Raw genomic sequence first — 22,399 nt, forward strand, 5'->3', positions numbered from 1 at the left:
TTTTCCTTTGCCGTGGATTCACGCAGCTGAAATTTGTAGAACTTACTGGGAAATTCTTGTGAAATTATATTATCTGACTGCTCCTACTATCAACAAAACTCTCCTTAATTATCTATCTTGCTCGTCCGCTGAGTATGGATTTTCATCCGGGACATCACCATTTTGCCGGCTTGGAAGAGGTGAAAGAGATGATGTTGGGGAGGGAGAGCTCCATGACGGCGACCTGATTGGAAGGTTCAAGCCTAGACCTTGAACACCTCCAGGACCAAACCGGGGTGCCGAGCCAGAGAACGCGCCTTGTGCAGGAGACCGCGAGTTGGATCGCAGACCAACTCGGGAAATTGCACGCCGAAGCATCTCACCCGAAGCATCCAGAGCAATAAGGAATCGGGCCAGCTCAGCACACAGCTCCCAATCTCCCTTCTGGGAGGCGAGAGCAATCAAACGAACAACGTATTCTTCGATGCGGCCATCATGCCCTTGTTCCTCATCCTCGAAGGCTTGCAGCACAAGGAGGTATCCAACTGCGGTCTTGAGGGAGTCAAGTTTCAAGGCCTGTTCAAATAGATCCTTGGGCGGAGGTAGGTAGGTGAATAGTGTGCGCCATGACCGAAGCTCTGTTTTCCTTGTGCATTGAACAACAATTTCAAGGTACTCCCTGGGGGCAGCGAGGCTTGAAGGAAAGAAATGACAGTTGGGAGTAGTGGTTCTTCTCGTGCTTGTGGGTCCTCACTTTTATTTGCTCGGCTCTCATTGTCCACTTCGTCGTCCAGCACATGGTGAAGTAGGATCTCCAATCCATGAGCGAAGTAAGACAAATGGGAAAAGTGGCGGCAGAGAGCGAGAGCTGCAGGTGTCCCAATACTAGTCAAGCCATATTGGAGGAAATATGGTAAGAAAAGATGTGTCTGGGACGCACACGTCAGTATGGAATGGTATGGATAAAGATAACAACTTACCCGGATGGCAAATTTCAGAACAGTGAACGTTACATCGCGGCGTTGCATCATTTCCGATTCAACGCCGAGAACAAGGCCTTTGTTCAGTAAAACAGACAATGGATAAAAGTCCAAGGGAACGTTGAGTGGTGCCGGCACCATATCCTCATGCAAAACATCTTGGACGTCATTCCAAGCTAGCAGGTTTTGGCCACGGAATATCCAAAGAGAGTCCCGGAGGGACAGACTTCTATGGGGTGGCTCCAGTGCCATATCAACAGAGGGACTGGCGGGTATGGATTCATCAACCTGGGAAGAAAAGTTGAACGAAATCTGGTCACGCATCAAGATATAATACTCGACATCATGCGATATGACACGCATGTCGTATTTGAGATCACCCGCATCTGTGACCGTGGGCTGCAGCAATACCAAGTTACCGTCCACAAGAAGAATCACCGATGCGACCTTTACGTCTTGAGATGGATCGCCGTTTCCTGCATTGTTGTCAGTAATTTTCCAGACAAGTGCATAAGGGACAAGCTAACTTACGCATCTGCTCCTCGGGCAATACCCAGCTGATTGATCGAACACGAGTAGGTGCCCGGACAATCCCATTGAAAGCGATCTGCCCAACCGGGACAAGAGTGATCTGAGGCTGTGTCGAATTAATGATATAATGGTACAAAATGTTATCGTACGTATAAACCAAAAGGGAATCTTCCCCAGAAGTTCCAATGTACACAACTGGCGATGGGAGATATTCAATGAACATAATGGAGTTGTTACCGAGAGAAGCCTCGCGCGAATAAAGACGAATCTTTCAATCAAAGTCAGTCATGAACGAATGTAATGCGGGTTGGCGAGAGATCGTACCTCGTATGATCCATCACTCTCCACCGCTGCGATCAGTATGTGGCCGTACCAGCACATACCCCCTCGCACAGCAAAGGAGTTTTCGGCCTGTGAATCCTCAAATACCTTCCATCGGCCGCTGTTGATACTGTAGTGTGCAAGGCCGCGCCGACCTGCAATTGCAACATACCGTCCATCCTGAGACACGACGCAAGATCGAATCGGCCACTGGGAATGGAGATATGCCGGAGGATACTGAGCATGGTGCCACAGCGAATCCTTTCCTGAGATTGTCATGAGATCTGGGAGATCGTGGCCACGGTAGAGAATACACTCAGTCCCAGTCTGCAGCAGGCCTCTAGCGAGATTTGCAGACGAAAAGCAACCAGTTAAAGCGCTGCGGGCTGTCTCAAGAACCCACAGGCGACGGTCATTATGTCCAGTGAGAATGATGTCGGATCCGCCGCCAATCCAACACCCGTCTGACACGCCAGTTAACCATTCCTCCGAATTGGCCTTCGCCAAGGTAGTGTCCACCGAAAAGCTGTTTCCACCAGGCTTTCCAAATACACTCCAGGTTGTCCAGCCATGTTCGAAGCCAGCAAAGAGACAGTATCCATCCGGGGAATAGCTCATGAAAGTCAAAGCCCCGGTGGTTCTGGGTGATGCTGGTAGATGGAGCTTTTGTGACAGTGGAATGTTGCCCATGTAATCTTTTGCGGTGTAAACCAAGACGTCACCATTTGAGCAGCTCACAGTCAACAGAGAGAAGCGTGCGTTTACCGTCACCTTCACAGCCTTTTCGCTGTCATCCTGCGGATTATGGAAGCAATGCCCGTGGAATAGTTTCTTGGCTGCTTCAGGATCCTGGTGTAAACTTGTATCTCGCTGCACGGCATAAGCATGGCCACTACTGGTAATCCAGATAAGAAGATTCATCGCACGATCATAAACCATGTCTACGATCGAGACTTTCTTTGAGATCCCTAGGATGCGACTCAGTAACTCTGATGTAGTTTGTGTTCCTCCCGCCTCGGCCGTCCACCGAATGCACTGTATAGCTGGTGGTTTCACAGTAGCGACAATCAGTTCTTGATCTAGCGCCAGCGCCTTGACGATTCCCGACTCGATCTTGATGGCCATTCGAAAGCGGATGCTGATGTCCCTTACCACATTGGCCTCTTCAACTGCTGAAAACTGGGCTAATTGTTGACGACGATGGTGTGTGGACTGATCAAATCGCTGCTGGTAGACTTGAGTTGTTGGATCCGATGCCACAGAGTATGTGAGTAGGTACCCATTGAGGGTCTGTACAACCAGGATTGTCGAATCTGGGTGCATAAGGAGTGAAACATTCGGACCGTATGTTTTCATGGAGAATCGAGATCGAGATATTGCTGTAACAACAGCTGTGGGCTGCCAGAATCGTCAGTATCCAGCTCAGACATTCTTCATGGACCATAACATCGCTGTGGACATACCCGAGTCTGCCAGAGAGCAATTGATGATTCTGACATCGTGGCAAACATCTGACCAGATCGAGAGACACATATGTCCCTAATAGCTTCACTTCCCCATTCTGATGTCTCAGTGTCCGGGGAAGAGTTGGTTTGCGACTCATGGGGTTGGGTGTCTGGGGACTCATGTTGCGCGTCGCTCCCTTTTGCTTCCGCGTTTTCGCCAATGACATCGGAGCCATTTGTTGGGGTGGCATTTAGGATCTCGCGATCCTCGTCAGAGGGGACATAGGTAATATCGGGTCCATTGACCGCGTAGACCCGGGGAACTCCATGAGGCCAGTACATGGCTCTGGTCGAGTTCAGGGGTTAAGTTGGACAATGAAGCTCACATGGAGTCATCTCCAAGGAACCAATTCTCTGTCAGCAACGCAGACAAGAACCCTCAAAGCACAAATTCAAATGTAAAGATATCAAGTCCAAGCAACTTGGATGCACACAGGCTGGGGGAACGATAAGCTACGATCACGTGCCGAAGCTATTCCCCCGCATTGCCTCACCTGTTTTTTCCTCCATCTCGCTCATTTCTGAACGCTGTCTATCTTTCACTTATATCTATTGAAAGATTGCTACAATGGTAAGCTTCTCGCCTGTTGTGATCGATTCATGGAACTAATGTATGGCAGGCTCCAACAGAAAGCAACAAGCGCTTGGCCTTGGCCATCATTGATTTCCTCGGCTCCAGCCTGAAAGATGGCACTCTCACCGCCGATGATGCCGAGTCCATTGAGATTGCTCAGTCTTGTATCGCGGATACCTTCAAAGTCGACCCCACTGATGGGGCTGCTGTGAAGGATGCTGTGGGCGGACAATCGTTGGCCGGAATCTACAGCGTCTACGAGAAGCTCCGTAACAAGTCAACCCCGCCATCGAACGCAGGAGCTGGGTCTTCTCAGGCAGAGAAGCCCAAGGTTGGCGTACCCACACCGGAATCCGATAAGCTGAAGTCCGAGGGCAACGCTCTCATGGCCAAGAAGGACTACGCCGGTGCCATTGCGCAGTACACCAAGGCCCTCGAGATTGCTCCCGCCAACCCCATCTATCTCTCCAACCGCGCCGCCGCATTTTCCGCTTCCGGTCAGCACGAGAAGGCCGCTAACGATGCTGAGGTTGCTGCCGCCGCTGACCCCAAGTACTCCAAGGCGTGGAGCCGCTTGGGTCTCGCTCGCTTCGATATGGGTGACTACCACGCCGCCAAGGAGGCATACGAGAAGGGCATTGAGGCAGAGGGCAACGGTGGCAGTGAGGCCATGAAGCGTGGCTTGGAGACATCGACACGGAAGCTTCAAGAGAGCACCCGGACCACCGAGCCTCCATCTGAGGAACTGGACACTGCTCCTGGTGCCTCGCGTGGTGGTGGCGGCGGCATGCCTGACCTTTCCTCCCTCGCTAGCATGCTTGGTGGTGGTGGCGGCGGTGGTGCTGGTGGTATGCCCGACCTGGGCTCCCTGATGAGCAACCCGATGTTCTCCAGCATGGCACAGAATCTTATGAGCAACCCCGATATGCTTAGCAACCTGATGAGCAACCCTCGCCTCCGCCAGATGGCTGAAAGCTTCGGCCAGGGTGGTGGTATGCCAGATATGTCCAGCCTGATGAGCGATCCTAACCTCGCGGATATGTAAGCCTAACAAATATTCCCAGGACTAGGCTTTAGAAACCACGTTACTGACAATTGGCTTACAGGGCTAGAAACATGATGGGTGGTGGTGGCGCCGGTGCTGGTGGTGCTGGAGGCCAGAAATAAATTTCCGGTTCGATGATTGATGCCATGAAATTGAAAGACGCAATCTGATATACCATGTAGCAAATTCACTTTTCAAAGCGTTTCTTAGAAGAAGAAAAAAAGTCGCTTCCTTTCCTCTTGGACTTGTCTCCACTAGTAGATGCCATTTTGGCTATATCTACCTCGATCAAATGTCGATTAAGGATATACATCAGTGTCCATCCATTTATACTGTATTTGATCTACCCACTAATTACATGTATGTGGGAAATTAGGTACAGCCTATTTGACCAAGTTTCATCTCGTTGTCTTTCATTTGCCGGACCAAGGCTTTCTTTCCATGATTCAGGATTATTAGTAGGCTCAAAACAAGCGTGGTTCGTCTTCTGCTGGGTCGTGCTAGAGAACAAGCTATACGTGGCTATAATTATAGCCCAGCTTCATCGCCATCAAGGATTGTAGATCTTCCTTAAACGAGACGCTTGTGTCTGATGAGCATCCTTTGTCGTCTTCTTGATACCTGGTTGTTCAGGCTTCCTGTCTGAGATCAGATCTTGTTTGAGGCCTATAAAGAGCCTAGTTCGTGCAATAGCACTGTAGTTCTCTTTTCTTTCCTCATTCTCTCTTGGTAGTCTAGGACCTTATAAGTAGCTATATCTGGCCTATATATCAAAACCTCCTATATTGGATTGCCCGTCTATGCAACATTACCGTCAACAGACGTCCGTCAGAAGTTCCTGACGTCCCACTTTCTACTGGAAAGGTATCTCTGGCAACACTGAAGTCAACTTAAGTCACTAACGGCCTTGCCGTACATCATAACCAGCCGGTTCCATCTCCTTTTATTCATTGCTGCAGTCGATCATTGAGGCACGCCAGGAAGGAAGTCTTCTGCTTCTGGAAATTGTTGCATCCAATCTGGACCCTAGCATTCAGCGGAGCAAAGAGACTCATTATCACTGGATCAACGCCGCACCTCAGTCATTGCGAAAGTCCATCAACAAAAGGAAACTGCGCAGATGCGGGCGCAGGTCAAAGGCTAAGGCCAGCCCCTTGATAGTCCGCACAGTATATATCTGGTCTCCGTCGCCATTTAATAGAAGCTCAAGGTGTCCAAGGGATTCTACATAGGGTCGACAATCAGATGTGTCTGTGGACGCTGTGTCGACCACAGTGCTCAGTTCAGGCAAATTGCCGGGAAGGAAATTGGCAATGATCGACTCTTGCCAAATGGCAAAAATGTTGAGAGGAGATTCGAAGACATTTCAGATTATGTGATAGCTATTACGCGTTCGTCAAGCGGTTTGATCAGCGAAACCACAAGAGAGAACTCCGGAATCCGCTGGCAATGAAGGGAGAGTGGTGGATGAGGGACAGGCACTCGTCCACCTCGAAAAATTGCGAGGATATTGCCCATTTCTCTGCTATGGGAGAGGTTGACGGAGACATTTGAGTTGGTACATGGCATTAAGCTTCTTTGGCATGATGTCCTGGGCCAGTTTCCACTCACGGAGCTCCACAATATAATGATTTGGAAGGGAAACAGATAACAGCAAATGCTTTATAATGATTTCAATTAGCTATCAGCTTTCTATATCTGTAGCCTGAATGATTTAAAAAAGCACAACGCTGTCCGATTGCATGGAACCCTCTACCACGTCACCGATATATATATATATTGCTATAGTAGAGCCAGGACGAAGTCGAGCTTGGAGCAGAAAATTTGGAGGCTAGAAGTGTCTGTTTATATATTTACATGATTTTCAGGATCCTCATATGTTGGTGACCTACCTCAGGCCCCAACAGAAACCAAAACCAACAACCCAATGCAGTCATACACGGTGGCGAGGGGAGAGTGGAAACAACAATGCACAAAGACGCCAGGAAAACACCTCAAGAACCAGAGAAATGCCATCAGATAAAATCCAGCGCGTCCTAGTCTATGGGAAGGATGGAACATTCAGATTTGAGTGGACTGAACCGTGAGTCGTCAGAGTAAGACTTGGGGCAAAATGTCAGACCAAATGAAGCATTAATACATGAAGAAAGGAAAATCCGATTACCCAGCGAAGGCCCGAATTCGCAGTCACTGGAACAGGCATAACCGTAACAGGTGCCAGGATCCACCTGGCTTGATATCAAACAGTTGTATTGTACAGTTGAAAGAGGTGGAGTGGAAGGGGAGTATGCCCATGATAAGATAGAGAAAGGTGTGGCAGTATAAATGAAGAGGGACAGATTGCGCTCTTAGATGTAGTCACGGGCAGCCTTCTGTAGCTCGATTAATCTCCAGCCACGAGTTTCAGGGTTATTAACTTCGTCAGGGATACGAGTCAATCCGATGGCGTAGGTGACCAGCTGCACCTTGTCATCCGTACCAGCGGCAAGCTCGCCGGTCTTGATCTTGCGGTAAACATGGATCTCCTGTGTGCGGCAAGTGACGACAAATACGGGAATGTCACCGGGGTCCAAGATACGGGCGTGAGAAATATCCACACCGCGGATATCCAAAATGCGACCATCCGACTTGAGACCGGCAGTGGTGTATTGCTTCGCGAGTGCAGCGTATACGTGGAATTGGGCATCTGAAAGCCAGAGCTTCAGTGTCTCGACATCTCCCTTGACATAAGCGTCCAGGACTTCTGGCAGCATGTAGTCACGCATTTCGCGCAGGAAAGGCTCCATCTGGAAGTTGGGATCAATTTCCCGGAACTTCTTGATGACCATGGCGGTCTCATTTTCGGCGAAGAAGCCAGCAACACGATCGGAGATGCTGCGCGCTGTGCTGATTAGGGGGTTTTCGGACTCGTTGTAGTTCTCCTTGATCGCGAAGAGCTTCTGCATCATCGGGTTGGAGTCCTTAAAGTCTTTCCAGGAATCTTTCCAGGCGGAATCTTTGTGGACGGTGATGTTAGTACCGGCACTAGAGAAGAACATCAGTCAGAAACGTCAAAATTACAATATCGTCATGACGGTAACGTACTTGGGGTCTTCAACTCTGTCCTCCACGCGAATAGTCTTTCCAGACTTGAGGTCCTGCTCCTCCCGAAGCTGTCTCTGCTTGCGACGCTCCTCTTTCTCGACCCAACCACCGTAGCGCGAGCTGCTGCCATCGTCAATGGCGTTTTTCACACTCTTATATGCTTCGGTTTCGCGAACGGGTCTCGTGGCCTTCTCGAGGCCCTCTCCGGTTGCGTTGACGCCCTTTCGAACACCCTTCACAACACTGGTGTTCCAGGTCCAAGCAGCTCCCTTTCCGATGACTTGACCGGTTGTCTTAAGGGCTGTGGAGGTTTTGGAGGTCGTAGCGTTTGACGCAGCCTCGTAGGCAGCGCGCGCACGCCTCACATTCTCATTCTCGGTAAATTGGTGAGCAGAGGATGCCAGAGCTTTAGTGGATTCCTCCCATTCTTTGGAGGCCTTGAACTCGGTCTGCAGAGTCTCACGGAAGACCTGCCAAGGAGACTTGTCTCCATGGGGTGGTGGCGGAACCTTTTCTTCGTTCTTCTCTTTTTTCTCCTCCTTAGACTCCTCGCCCTGGGATTCGGACTTTTGGTCCTCACCCTGCTTTCCTTCCTGTTGCTTTTGCTGTTGCTGCCAAAGGGAAGTTGCGGAGTGGAAAGACCGGGTCAAAGGGAGAGCGGCGAACGGCGAGACAAGTTGAGAAACGGGGTGGGAAGGGGATTGAAGGATTGTTCGGCGGCTTTTAGCAGATTGCGTGAATGATTGAGCTGAGACGGTCGAGTATGATCCGGCCTGAGACAACCGGTGAGATGATGCTCTGAGAGACGGTGCCTGGGACCGTAGGGAAACGGCTCGTGCCGCAGACATCTTGGCCGGAATCATGCTCTGAAGCGTTGATGCGATAGGAGAACAAAATAGAATTAAATATGAGGTAGAGGAAAGATGGATTCCAGCCCAGCCTGGACGCGATATGAAGAAGGTGATGGGGAGAGGCAAAGATCTCGGGGAAGGGAAAAAGTGCAGATGCCAAGACTTCGAAAAACTTCCAGCGTTTCCCTTCGGTCCGACAACGGCTCTACACCACCCGCGCTTTGTGGTCATCTCGGCACTTTGCATTGGTGATACATGTTCCATTGACTAGGTGTCTATTGTTTAGTGTTGTTTCCCTCATTTGCTACCCGTTTATTCTCGCAAATCCCGATCACCACGATGAGCTCCTTTTCGATGAGGACTTTGACTAAGGCATTGCCCTCAGTGTGCCGCCAATCTCAGCCCCGAACCTCCTCCTTGAATATCACACGTCTATTCTCCCAGCAAAGTACACGCTCCGCGCGCAATGATGGCAGTGAAGTTGAGAACCAGATGCTGAACCGAGAACCCGAGACACCTTCCGGTTCTGCGTCGCCGCTTTCTGCAATCACACAAATGATGCAAGGCAAGAGGTCTGGTGCACCGTCCTCGCGCGGTAGCTCTGACTACTCCAGGATGGCCGAAAGCCTCGAAGCCGACATGATCAAGAATCCCTACGCCGACCGAGCTCCTCCCCACCACTTGCACGTCTACTGCCACAAGCACAACACAATCCTCACCTTGACACGACCAAACGGCAACCCCCTTCTGTCCATTGGATGTGGTCAAATTGGTTTCCGCAAAGCTGGTCGCTCCGGCTTTGACCCAGCCTACCAACTGTCTGCTCATTTCATGACCCAGATCCAGGAAAAGGGCTTCCTGCTGGAGATCGAGCGGTTGGAGGTTATCTTCCGTGGGTTTGGAAAGGGTCGCGAAGCATTTACAAAGGTTCTCTTGGGCAACGAGGGACGGCACCTTCGAGGGCTTGTTGCGCGAGTGTCTGACTCCACCCGACTGAAGTTCGGTGGTACTCGCAGCAGACACGTGCGTAGACTGGGTTGATCTCCTTTGATAGGGGAGATATGTTTCTGTTTTGGGTTAGCTGCTTATGTGCGGCACATCTGTACTGGGTTGCATTGTGCGGAGAGATCACGGCAGTCCTTTTTGTGTTTTTACCTACATGGCGTGCCTGTTGCCATCTATTCGCTGTATATTAGAAATATCATAACAGGACCACACAAACTTGACTTGAAAGACCTCCCTGTAGATGGATCCTGCGATAACAGGAATATGACGGAAAATTAGGAAAGTAGCAAATCTCCGAAGCTGCCCAGAGGATGCGCAAGCTGCAGTGTATTGAATGGGAGAATTACCCAATGTGGTATAGCGCCCATCATCCTGTCGATCACGTTCTCGATTCACCCGCGCGACACATGTGCTTCTGCTTCAACTCTTATCCTTGTGGCTTCTTGTTTTCTGCGATCTAGCATTGTGATTTTGGTCAAGCTTATTTCCAGCTCTTTCCATCAAATCCCACGACCCGCTCTGACTTCATACTGAGCCGCTGCCTATTGCATGCAAGCTGCCCTTCCCCGCGAAATCTGACGGCGCACCTATCCACTGCTGCGGAGATTTGAGACGGACGGCTTGATGATTGCTGGAGTCCTTCGACTGGGCCGTCCAAAACCGTTTGGATGCACCCTCTAAACCCTTTCCTCCGTGCCTTCTTTAGAAGCACTGTTCCGGGCCAGTGTATACCGGTCGAGAATCATGTAGGTGGAAGCCGGGAATATGTCGTCGGATCATCCGGAGTGGCTAATTGGTCTTTCGTGTGCCCATCAGGTCTTGCTTGTCCCAACGACAGAATCTCTCATCGGTTCACGCGACCGGGAGTCCAACCTGCTGTATTCCGATCTTGTCGCGTCGGAGGAGTTTCTAGGGAGCCATGTGCTTCGCATCCCAATTCATACCGCCTCTGCGAATTCCAAAGAGGAGAACAATGTGCGCGAAAACCGAGGAAAAGCTAAGCAGGTGACTACATTCAATGGAAGGACGGTAATCATCAAGGACAACTCAGTATACAGTAACAAAGGTGAGAGCCCTTGCTGGTGAATGCGCTCGCCCAAATATGTCAGCTAACACCGGTACTTTCTTTTATCAGGATTCAAGTCTCTCACACAAGCCCAACTGCTTTCCGACGTGCTTTATTACGCATCTTCCAGTGACTCGCGCCCATGGCTGATCTACTACATCTCGCGCCCATTGATCGGAACGTATGACCCTAGGAAGATCTTGCCAGCTGCAGTCCCTGGGACCGACACCAAGATCGCATCAACTCCCCCGGAAAAAAAATATGGAAACGGAGATTCCATTGGGACTCCCCAAAACAGGAGATCAAATCTTTTGGGGAACTGCTAGCCAATTACCCGATGATTGCCAGACAAATGCACCCGGGCCTAGAAAGATTATTCAAGGAATTTGGGAAGGAACTTGGTAAACCGCTGCCGCCTCCTCCTTCACGATCGCCATCTGCATCCGGTAGTGAACGCATCCACAAGCTGTCCCGGACTGAGTCTTGGACAGACGAAAGCTCTTCCATTCGCAGCTGGTCGTCACGCAGCAGAGGGCGACTACCGTTCAACTCTGAGGAATACTTTGAAGATGACGAAGATCTCATGCGTCGAAGCCTGGAGACTGCGGTGACTGCTGCTATTGACCTTTTCCGTCTTGTTGACAAGCAGCAATTATCGTTGCTCGGCGCGACTACTGACCTCACCGGCCCTCTAGTGGAACGGCTAATAGAACGTTATGTTGCGGAACAAGTTCACGAGCCGCTGCTTTTCCCTCGTCTTTGTTCTTTCCGCCAGCCAGAGGACACAGAGCTAGATGCTCGCATCCGCCAGATGGAGAGCATTGATGTGTCCCAAGTCGGAATCTCTGTTGAAGGTGGGCATGAAGGGAAGCGAGAACTGATTCGCCGACTTGGGCGAGCCGTGGAAGAATTTCGGAAAATGAATGACGCTCGGTGCCCCCATGATATGCTGAATACCCTCCTTGGGACAGTGAAGGTTATCTCCTTCCCTGGAAGTTACGATCAAATGGACGGCACGCCGTCTGAAAAGGGAACTTCTTCTGTCACGATCAACGCTGATGTCTTGGTGTCATTGTTGCTTATTGTTGTCATTCGTTCTCAAATTCGACATCTCCAAGCTCGATTGTTGTACATGCAGCACTTTATCTACATCGATGACGTTGATAATGGCGAGATGGGATACGCTTTAAGCACATTTGAAGCTGTTTTGATGTATCTCGTAACCGACTCCGCTGGGCTACGGCGCGCCAGCGCTCGCAACAGACGTTTATGGCAAGCAACAAAGACTGGAAAAATATCGGATATGAAATCTATACTTGAACCGAACGGGTCTCATGAATCAATAGACGACACGACTCCGCCGGAACCGGAGCGAAAGTCTGTACTGTTCCAAACAGCTGAAGTTGATGAATTGGATGATCCCCCTCTTGAGAACTCTTATACAAGTCATATGAATGGCGACCCATACCAGGAGGAAGCTATTGTCGATGCACCGCCGCTATCACATGTGTTCCCATTCCAAAATTGGGACGATCCTTCGATTATTCAAGAATCTCACCCGCACCGTCCAATCAAAAAGGTCTCAATGGACGTTCGCAGCTTATCGGAATCATCAGCTGTCTCATTCATCTCCAGGACCGCAACCCTCGGGTCCATGGCCAGTGGAATTGAAGGTGATAATTCGATTGAGACCTTGACAAAAACCCAAGATCCTGCTGGTCATTCCATACCGATGATGGCAGTGGAGGCGCGCCAGGCCGAGGCTTTGAAGTACTTGTTGACTTTAGAGGAATACTACCCCTTAGAAGAGATCATCCAAGATACAAACGTCGATGGGACCACGCTATTGAATGCTGCAGTGCAACTCGCACACACTGAGATAGTCAAGATCCTCCTGGACTTCCTATTTGCAAAGACAGATACAAGCGTGGTTGCATTCTACTTGACCAAATCTGACGTCCACGGTCGCACTGTTGCCCATTATCTTTTTAGCACGCCCTCGCTACTCGGGAGACTTGGTAGCCTTATCCCATGGCGACAACGAGACAAACATGGGCAAACACCGCTCTTCGCACTCTGTCGATCGTACGATCATCCGGAATACAAATCAATGGTCCAAGCCGCTTTGACTGCAGCGCAATGGGCACAAGGCGATAACAAACCGCTCCAGCTTGATGATCATGTCGATACCAAGGGGAACACACTGCTGCACATTGTTGGTGATCCTGATATTACTCGGCGCATACTTCTGGAGAGCGATTGCGACCCCAACGCGACCAACGACAAGAGATTTACGCCCTTGATGATGGCCAGCAAGTACGGACGAGTTGATCAAGTTCGCATTCTCTTCTTAGACCCAAGAGTCGACGTTCATATAAAAGAAGCGCGTGGTTTGACAGCCGTGGAATTGGCCAAGGATGATGAGGTGCGAAACCGCATCGACGATTTGATCTTGTTGTCCCATCCTCCATCGGCCGGTGGAGATCCTTCGGGGCGCGTCACGACAGTTGTGCGATCGTATTTCGTCGAGGACGCAACCGTGCGCTTCATTCTCAAATCCGGTGCCCCCTTTCCCTCCTCCGAATCTATGGCATCATCGCGGCCCGGATCGACAACATACACTGTTACGACCTGTCGCCGTAATTTCTCCGACTTTGAGAATCTGGCTAAATGGCTTAGTGTGGAACATCCGGCATCTTACATGCCATCTCTCTCAGACTTCCGGAATCCATTCCAGATCCACTCCAAGCCATCACGGTCTGTTCTCCATGATCTCCAGGAAAGATTGGACCGGTTTCTGAAGACACTTCTCGCCCACCCAACCTTTTCAACTCACGAAATGCTGTGGGAGTTCTTCCTCGTTCCAGAACTCCAGCCTGAGATGGTGGCCGACCGATCGCATCGCAAGGCTGCCGTGCTCAAAGAGACCATCGTGGACGAATACGCCCCGGTCTCACTGGAAGGCATGCGCGACACGGAACAGTTCATCACCCACGCCCAGGAGATGGTGCGTGGTGTACACGTCAACACGCGTTCCCTGATTCGCCGAGGACATGCATTACAGAATGCAACCTCCGATTTTGCCGACGCGGTGATGATATGCTCGTCGGTCCTTGCTACACTCCGAACGCCCACCAATGCACTTCCGGTCTCACACATTGAGGCCTTTGCTCGTTACGCCACCTACCTATCAACATCTCGGTCTGATTCCTCCCCTCTTCTCCAGTATCTGGCAGCTCTTTCCTCCGTCGACAACACGACAGCTGCAATTCTCGTCTCTTTATCCCGTCCACTAGCGCTCATGTCCTCCCTCTCTTCAACAAACCGTCAAATTTCTCGCTCTCGCTCCTCTCTCGTCTCCTCCTCTCTCCCCCGCAAATTCAATATCAACCTCCCAGGGTTTGAAGAGTCTCGCCAAAAGTCCGTCCGTGAGCTCGAACAAAAGATCCACGATGGCGAATCCGAGTCAACTCGGCTAGCGAAGGAGATCTCGTGGAACAAGGATGTCGTGGTCGGGGAACTCGCTGGCTGGACCTCATGGCGAGAAAAGGTCGGCCGTGATGCCATCCGAGCCTTTGTCAAAGATACCCTTGTACGCGAAAAGGAGCGCGGCAAACGCCTTGAACGGTGTTTGCGCAGTGTGCGCGATATGAATGCATGAAGATGAAGATGATATATCCGGATAGATCTCAAGGACTTTTTTTTTTTTTTAATTTGCGTCTCTTTCTACCTGTACATCTCATGGCGGACATGTGTTCGATAATTTTGCTTTGCCCTTTTAATCTGTTTTATGTCTGAAGCGTTTCCACTGGAATAGCGAGGCGTGTGGAGGTGGGACTTCCTCTATGTTTTGTTCGGTAACTCAGACAAGGAAATATAATGATCATTGACTTCTTATTCCGGACCTCAGATACCCAGGCTAAATATGAAGTGATACTACAGCGCTATCTTCCATTTTATTACTGATTTTCCTTATGACCCCCCAATCGCTAGTGGCACAACAGACTTCCCCGTAGTTCATCACTCTTGGGCTAGAATCTTGCTCGTTTGAACCGGGAGATGTAAGCCCGAGAATCATGTCAAAGTAAAATAAGGTGTTCTAGTAGTCCTTTAATTTGTCTTGGTAGTCTATATATAGAATATCAACTCAATGCTATAGACCCTCATCTCTATAGGTGAGATATGAAGATACAGGTTACATGGTTCATTCCAGTGGACATTCACAAATACACATTGCAGCTTTCCCTCTCATTTCAATTTCAATCATATACTATGGCTGATATCTTAAGGTCTTCCCGTTACAACACCAAGGTACCAACATCAAGGTATAAAGCAATGCCTCAGATGCTTTGAACTTGAACCAGAACATTATAGCAGAAACGGCCAGCCCGGCGACTACTCATATATCAAATTGAATCATGTGGATGAGCGTCCCCTCAAGGAGTGTGTCGAGGATGATTTCTCAGAAAGCCTCCTTACGCATTCCTTCGTGATCTATGATTCCTCCTACAATCGTCTCAGAAATGATAACGGCTGCTCACGAAACAGCCCGCCGTGTGTTCAATGACTTGACCGAAATTGCAGAAGAAGTATAGAGTGTACATTCCGAATGACATCCATCGATCTGTCCTCCGTTCGTCCTCTCCTCCCGTCTTCTTTTCCGGTCCCTCTACTCTTCAATATGCAAATCATACACAACGATGTCCGAGCTGTGTGTTCCTTTCCCAACTTCAAGAAATCGAATATTCTTCTTCGCTTTCTCTGACTAGCTCACGTATCCCAGCTGTCGTGAAATGGCTCTGTTGAGGTGGTCACCTCTTCGGCGCCTTCCAAGATCTATCGGGTGTCGTACCTCCCTATTTAGGTAATTTCCTATTTAGTCGCGAATCACTTCTTTCTTCTCATCTTTCCTTGTTCTCTAAGCTTCTCTTTACCAAGCTAGTACATCCCATAGCTCTTTCGATCGTATACCTACCAAACCATCATGTCCTTCCAACCAAACCCCAGACCAATCTTCACAGGCTACAGACATCCTCGCCTGTACACCGAGCTCACACTCGGAACTGGCCGTGTCATCCCCACAGAATACCAACCCCCACACCCAGACGACACGCCGCAGTCATTATTCCCCCATTGTCCCAAAGTGACAGCGACTGAGCGAGTCCACCGATTCATCCGCGTAACCCCCAACAACCGATCCGTCGAGACCGATTTCCTCATCTACACAGACGGTGCATGCTTTGACAACGGCAGAATAAACGCCAAAGCAGGCTGTTCATTCGTCTTCAACGGTTCCACATCTGGTTTCGCACGCTTCGCTCTCGAGTACAAAGGACCCACTAACCAACAACACACGCGAACCAACAACCGCGCCGAACTCCGCGCCGTCATCGGCGCCCTGCGGTATCGAGACTGGGCTGCGGAAGGGTTCACTCGGTTGGTCATCGCATGCGACTCGGAATATGTGGTTGAAGGCATCACGAGCTGGATATGGGATTGGCTGCGGTGGAATTGGATCACAACTGCCGGGGAACCAGTCAGGAATCGGGATCTTTGGGAGTGTCTGCTTGGGGAGGTGGAAATGTGGCATGATAGGGGGTTGACTGTTCAGTTCTGGCGGATCCCGAGGGAGTTGAATACGAAGGCGGATCGTCATGCTAAATCGGCGGCTCTGATGGAGGGACATGTTCTGTTTACTGATATCCCGGATATCAGCCTCAATCCTGTCTAGAGACGGATTTTCCACGTCTGTTCTGGGACTCGTGATATGCGGAATGAATGAAGGAAGCATCGATTGGGATCGGGATAGGGAGAGCGGAGGCTCCGTCAGCAGCGGGAAATGCAAATGAAACAAGAAGAGGAGTTCGTGAACTCAGTATCTTGCGTATTACTACTGTATCTTTACTCAGTCCTCTTACGTCACGCGATGAGGAATTCAATGTGCATAGTTAGGGTTATCTCTCCAGGTTCTTCAACTGACCACAGCGTGGTTTTGTAAACTCTCGATACTCCTCTAGTAATCCATGCATTTCCTGGGTGGTTACTACAAGAATGGTTTGGTCTGGTGATGTCTCTTCGGTAATCCTTTGGGTACTGCTCTCCGATATCCTGGTCTTCCGTTTTATAGTGAGGTAGCATAAGGAAAGCAGCAGAGGCTTGTAAGGACTACCAGTGTTTGTTCAAGTTCAACCTTAATAATTTTCAGCCTCCAGGTAGAATAATTGGATCAATCAAGGCATAGAAATTGGAAAAACCAGGACACTATACATAATGGATAAGAGGTGTCAGCAAAAACAAATGCAGTCCAAGAACATCAACGGTAAAGGGAAACCAAAGACAAGGAATAGTCCCCTAGTCACGACTGGAACCTGAATAAATCTCAGTCTTTCATTGTCAGTCTGAGCCAGCAATCAAAAGACCAAAATCAAGTCAACGGCCCTATATATACCACCGAGGGTCAAACCTGATTGAAGGGGAAAGGGGTCGGAGGGACAGATGTCCATTGATGCTCATTTTCAGCCGAAAAGTCCACCAACACCGGCGAAGTAGGAGGAGTGGGAGTCGTCGACGTGAAAGAGTTCATGTTTCTCGAGTAAACCATCCGAGAAGCCTCCGCCTCATTGAACATACGCGACGCGGCCTGCAAGACACCTGCACTGGACGGACGACTGGATGCACCAGACGCAGCATTCGAACGCCGCGTATATACCTGCGAGTTGCGGGATGTGGATGGGCCAGTGGGACTTTGAGGATGGTGCGAGTAATTTGAAGATTGACTAAGAAGCGAAAACGTCTCGGTTCCGGCCGAGGTCGTGGTCCAAATCTGGGAGGATCCTGCGGTTGGGACGACGGATGACGAGATGGATGCTCTCGGTGTCGTGTTTGATGAATGCTGTCCTGAGCTACTTGTCTGGGTCTGGTCCGACGGTGCGCTGGTAGTTGTAGTCCAGATCTGAGATGATCCCGATGTCGGGACGACCGATGATGAGGTAGATGCTCTCGGCGTCGTGCTTGACGAGCGCCGTTCCGAGCTGCTCCACTGAGTCAGGTCGGACCGTGGCTCATCAGTAATGGACTCTTGAGTCGGGATCTGTGTTAGGGTGTATGGATCTGCAGATGTAGAAGCTGCGGTCCCATGTTGTATGGGGGAAGGGCGAGGTGGAGACTTGCAGCGGACGGTGTTGGGGTCGTCAATGATGATAGTGATGGATGGAGACCGGCTTCTGTTGAACATGATTGAGTTCCGCTCGGGCTGTATATCCTTCATGAGGAAGTCATCTAGGGTCCTGCCTGTGTCCTCGGCTAGGGACACTGCGGACTGATCGAATTCATTTTCGTGGCTCCCCTGATGATAGAGTCGTTGAGCGCGGAGTCTTCTTCGAACGTACCATATCAGTAAGTATGTCAGGGCGCCGAGTGTGAGGATTCCAAGAATGGTGGCTGTGGCAATGGCAAGCTTTCCGTAGTTCGCTGATCCTCGTGCATAGTGGAGAGCCCTCATGATGGAGGATTGAATATAAATTGACGTCTTGCTGTTTGGGGTTGGCGAGTTGCAGACAAAGTCACGCTGCGTGGGCTATCCATGGATATCACATTGGCATCAGTGCCATTCTAAAATGAAGCAGGTGCGATGTAGGATCTGTGGCAACCACCGCTGTAGATACATCCATGGGAGATGATCGAGCATTTGCCATGTGAAGATTATCCTAATTGCCAGTGAAGTTTCATAACAATTACCGTCCATATCGATACAGGGTTTTGGAGACTAGCTAGTTTGGTATAGATAGGAGTTGAGTTGGTATAAAGGCCATAAATTGAACAAACCTCATGTCCACGGTGAGATTATTTGTGAGTTTGAACACATGCAGGATTGGAGGCTTTTATATACATGATATGATTATGATATTTCACAAAGAACGCCTTTGTAGTGTATTACGAGGTTGTCAGATTTCTATACAAAGTTCACAGCCCTGGCGCCTCAGGCCATAAGCAGTCTTTTCCAGGTCTTTCTCGTCAACCTCCTTTTGTCGACATCCAACCAATTTCTTTTCGACTGAAGCTAAGCCCCTGAGCTAGTGCTAGTGCGATTGCTAGTGTTGAAGTGGACCTTCATTCCAAAGTACACTACGACAAATAGCGCGCCAACATCAAAGTCTTGCGCGGTATTAGTGTGCGAAGCGCAGTCCCAAGTGCGACTCACGCTACCACCATCGTGCTTAGGCAAGGCAGTGATCCCCTCGAATCCAAACTCACGGCATTCAGACCACGCCTCGCCTTGCGCACAGCTATACCAAATTAGTCCAGCTTGTAAGTTCAGCCGATGCTTCGGTGCACCCCAGTTTCCAAACTTGATTGTGGACCGGGATTCGCATCAGTGCGGATTTTTTATTCGCCGGAAAGTCGTGTTCGCGGTCATTTATGAAAGCACGGCCCAAGGGCCGGTGTTTGCCTCGAAGGATGAGGTGAACGCGGGTATCTGGGATGATGACAACTGTTGAAATAGCCCTTCATCCAGTACTCTCCAGGGACCCAAGGACTTCAATGCTTTCGTTTACGACATGGATATCGAGGGATTGAGCAAAATTGGGTCGGGAAACAGGGGTTTTGATACGGAGTAGATGCTATCAATGTAGCCGAGCTGAACCTGACTACATGGTGTCAATTCCTGCCGCCATTCGGAGTTCGCAATGCACCCGCAACATTCCTACCAGTCATCCACACATTACGGCCCTTGGGCCTCATATCGGCTGTAGCTGATTATGGCTGACCGGTTGACACGTCGCGGGTGCCTTGTAGAGTCAGAATGATCCTGCGAACTATTCCGAACCATTCATATTTGCTATTTGGTGTTGTGCGTGGTTCCATTGCGCTCTCCCCTATTCGGATCTGCCAGTATACTATTTCGACGGTTCCCCTGTTTGATTTGTTTGCACATTCACGTGCTTCGAGAGCAGATCGAATTTATGCATATTTTCTTACTTAATTATGATCAAAATACATAGATTACTCAGCGGGCCAAACTCATGCACATCATCCGGCCAAGGGGCCAGAGATTAGTCTGGAATGCCATGAGTTTGGGATTGAACGTGAGTGGATCATGTCAAAGTTAGCATACGTATCGCCCAAGCGCTAGTAACTAGTGTTGACTGGTGATTGGACATAGATTGCCATTATGGAGTCCACATTCTTCAGGAAGTAGAAAAACCTCGGAAATCACTGTGGCTTGATCAAAAATTCAAGTTTTTACACGCATAAACCTGATACCTCGGGACCTATTTACACAATTTGGTAGAATTGTCTTGACATAAAATCGGTGGGCAAGCCTCGGCTCAACATGACCTCCATCTTCCAGGGTTCGACTTCACTATCATTTTGCCACTCCACCCAGGGATGGGCAAGATTGTGTAGGGATTCATAATGATTGCAAGCCTGCATTTTCTGGCTCTCGGTCGGGTTTTCAATTGTACCGATCTAGGAAATCGACCGGCAAGTACGAAGACTCTTGGGTTGTGTCCTTGGGAATCAGTCTAGTAATAACATTCAAACCACATTTGGAGCCCCTTTTGAATCTCAAATGACCTGGCATGCCAAACCCAATAAGGTTGGATGCACGATGGTTTCAATATACGATTACGAAGTGTCTCATATATACGGAGAGTACGGAGTACATAGGGTGAAAGCTGAACATCAGGTGATAGCATATTCCTTGGCACATTGGCTCCATCGATATAGCCTGAAAGGATATGATAGGACGCGATGGGTCCAAGGTGTTCCATTCTCGAGAAGGGGCGAGGCGCATATTTCAAACTCGGGCTTCTTAGCTCCCTTACATTGTTTGCCTTGGCAGCTTCCCCCCGACAAATTCCCCGTTCACCTAGAGTTTCTGAATGGCAAGTTCAACATGGAGAGACTTGAACAAAGCCTCGAGATGTTGATCTAGAGATTGTGTTCTTCAGCCTGTACGGACTGTAGCTCCACCGTACCTCGGGACTCTATTCCGTGCTCCGTCCCGTCGTACTCGTATATTATTACATCGGTATTGTATTATCCAGATTATGCATATTTGATCCTCCAAGGGGGGCACGCGACTACATTTAATTCCCTTGCCCCCTGGCTGGATTTCTGTTTTGTTTGTAGCGCTTTTGGGGGTGACACTTTGGTGACCTCTACCGCAAATATGGCCAGCGCACTCTTGATTCGAGATGCAGCGACACCGGATCTCGGAAAACCGCAATTGGCGTCCCACGCATGGCTTGAGCCCATTGTAAGGTCTGATGAACGTGCATCGCTGAACATGTGTTAATCTCGTGGACAGGTGGTTGTGGGTATTATGGTGGGATCGTTGATTGTGAATCGCCGCCGAGACTCGAGCAAGAACCACTATACCCTTTTGGAAGAGGGCAATGCTCATTTCAACGAGGTTCAGCTCGCCAACGACGTGCAAACCAAATCCGAACATGTATACGGGATCAAGATCGAGAATCGAGACTCTTCGCGCTGGGCGCACCACTTCCACAGCAGAATCCTGCAGAAAATCCCATTCTTGGTCGAGATGTTCTACTGGATCATGAACTATCTGTTCTACTCGGTGACAAAGGCGACGGCGCAGTGGCTTTCTCCTGCGGACATCGGCGTTGTCGCGGTGGCACGAGGCCATGCCATCGACGTTCTCAACTTCGAACATAAAACCGCTTCTTGGATATTCCCGATCAAGGAAGCCGATTTCCAGTCCTTTTTCATTCAAAATCACCCCTCGATCTTGACTATGTTCAATCGTATCTATTCCTTAATTCATATTCCCGGCACAGTGCTGTGAGTAACTCTGAACCCTTTTTGACTTGACATGGTTCCAAACTAATCAACCAAATCTCAAACAGATTCCTCTCCTGGTACTACTACGTCGCCAAAAACCATGCCTCCTTCGCCATCGCCCGACGCACAATGACCCTCGGAAACCTCGCCGCCTTCTTGGTATTCTGCGTCTACCCCCTCATGCCACCCCGACTCCTTCCCGACTCCTATGGCTTCTACGATACCGTGCGCCAAGGTAACGCAGAAAGCATCTGGGTGGGCGGAAAATCAGTCAACCAATTCGCCGCTATGCCCAGTCTACACTTCACCTACGCCTTCGTGATCGGGTGCACATTCCTCCACCACTCCGGATTCCTGCAGAGACTCCAAGGCAAGCCGACGCAAAAGTCACGGCTGACTGAATATGGGTTCTTGACCCTCGCTATCTGCTATCCGATTCTCGTGCTGAGTGTTATCGTTGCCACGGCCAATCACTACTGGCTCGATGCCGTTGTGGCCATCTTTACGGTCACCCTATCCTACCGCTTTAACAGAATTCTCATCTTGCTGCTTCCGCTTGAACATGCACTATGTTGGTGTCTGCGCCTGGCAAAGCCGGTGCCTACCACCGGTGACAGAGCTTTGAGGAGTTGAATGGAAGATGATG

At 49.8% G+C, this 22,399-nt stretch overlaps 8 protein-coding genes across 8 annotated transcripts; 5 read left to right on the plus strand and 3 right to left on the minus strand.

The window, feature by feature from the left end:
• Positions 1-108: 108 nt before the first annotated feature.
• On the minus strand, positions 109-3,598 carry N7500_008592 (RIC1 family protein; the record flags this gene model as incomplete). Its single annotated transcript, XM_056679736.1, has 6 exons — positions 109-617; positions 656-908; positions 960-1,435; positions 1,491-1,758; positions 1,815-3,209; positions 3,275-3,598. 6 exons carry the CDS (start codon positions 3,596-3,598, stop codon positions 109-111), a joined length of 3,225 nt encoding a protein of 1,074 aa, XP_056530108.1.
• A 286-nt stretch (positions 3,599-3,884) lies between these two features.
• Positions 3,885-5,057, plus strand: N7500_008593 (uncharacterized protein; the record flags this gene model as incomplete). The annotated part of the gene is made up of 3 exons (XM_056679737.1): positions 3,885-3,887; positions 3,937-4,931; positions 4,997-5,057. The coding sequence occupies 3 exons, from the start codon at positions 3,885-3,887 to the stop codon at positions 5,055-5,057; spliced, it is 1,059 nt and encodes a 352-aa protein (XP_056530109.1).
• A 2,226-nt stretch (positions 5,058-7,283) lies between these two features.
• Positions 7,284-8,882, minus strand: tim44 (protein translocase subunit TIM44; the record flags this gene model as incomplete). The annotated part of the gene is made up of 2 exons (XM_056679738.1): positions 7,284-7,959; positions 8,020-8,882. The coding sequence occupies 2 exons, from the start codon at positions 8,880-8,882 to the stop codon at positions 7,284-7,286; spliced, it is 1,539 nt and encodes a 512-aa protein (XP_056530110.1).
• A 327-nt stretch (positions 8,883-9,209) lies between these two features.
• N7500_008595 (mitochondrial 37S ribosomal protein uS11m) lies at positions 9,210-9,911 on the plus strand (the record flags this gene model as incomplete). The annotated part of the gene is made up of 1 exon (XM_056679739.1): positions 9,210-9,911. The coding sequence occupies one exon, from the start codon at positions 9,210-9,212 to the stop codon at positions 9,909-9,911; it is 702 nt and encodes a 233-aa protein (XP_056530111.1).
• A 632-nt stretch (positions 9,912-10,543) lies between these two features.
• Positions 10,544-14,602, plus strand: N7500_008596 (putative VPS9 domain protein; the record flags this gene model as incomplete). Its single annotated transcript, XM_056679740.1, has 4 exons — positions 10,544-10,621; positions 10,692-10,941; positions 11,011-11,122; positions 11,290-14,602. The coding sequence occupies 4 exons, from the start codon at positions 10,544-10,546 to the stop codon at positions 14,600-14,602; spliced, it is 3,753 nt and encodes a 1,250-aa protein (XP_056530112.1).
• Positions 14,603-15,925: 1,323 nt separating this feature from the next.
• On the plus strand, positions 15,926-16,672 carry N7500_008597 (uncharacterized protein; the record flags this gene model as incomplete). The annotated part of the gene is made up of 1 exon (XM_056679741.1): positions 15,926-16,672. One exon carries the CDS (start codon positions 15,926-15,928, stop codon positions 16,670-16,672), a length of 747 nt encoding a protein of 248 aa, XP_056530113.1.
• A 726-nt stretch (positions 16,673-17,398) lies between these two features.
• Positions 17,399-18,442, minus strand: N7500_008598 (uncharacterized protein; the record flags this gene model as incomplete). Its single annotated transcript, XM_056679742.1, has 1 exon — positions 17,399-18,442. The coding sequence occupies one exon, from the start codon at positions 18,440-18,442 to the stop codon at positions 17,399-17,401; it is 1,044 nt and encodes a 347-aa protein (XP_056530114.1).
• Positions 18,443-21,118: 2,676 nt separating this feature from the next.
• On the plus strand, positions 21,119-22,386 carry N7500_008599 (phosphatase PAP2 family protein; the record flags this gene model as incomplete). Its single annotated transcript, XM_056679743.1, has 3 exons — positions 21,119-21,205; positions 21,257-21,753; positions 21,819-22,386. 3 exons carry the CDS (start codon positions 21,119-21,121, stop codon positions 22,384-22,386), a joined length of 1,152 nt encoding a protein of 383 aa, XP_056530115.1.
• Between the last annotated feature and the right edge of the window lie 13 nt (positions 22,387-22,399).

This window comes from Penicillium coprophilum (genome assembly GCF_028826855.1).
Source record: "Penicillium coprophilum strain IBT 35676 chromosome Unknown utg000005l_segment0_segment0, whole genome shotgun sequence".
NCBI classification, from domain to species: Eukaryota; Fungi; Ascomycota; class Eurotiomycetes; order Eurotiales; family Aspergillaceae; genus Penicillium; species Penicillium coprophilum.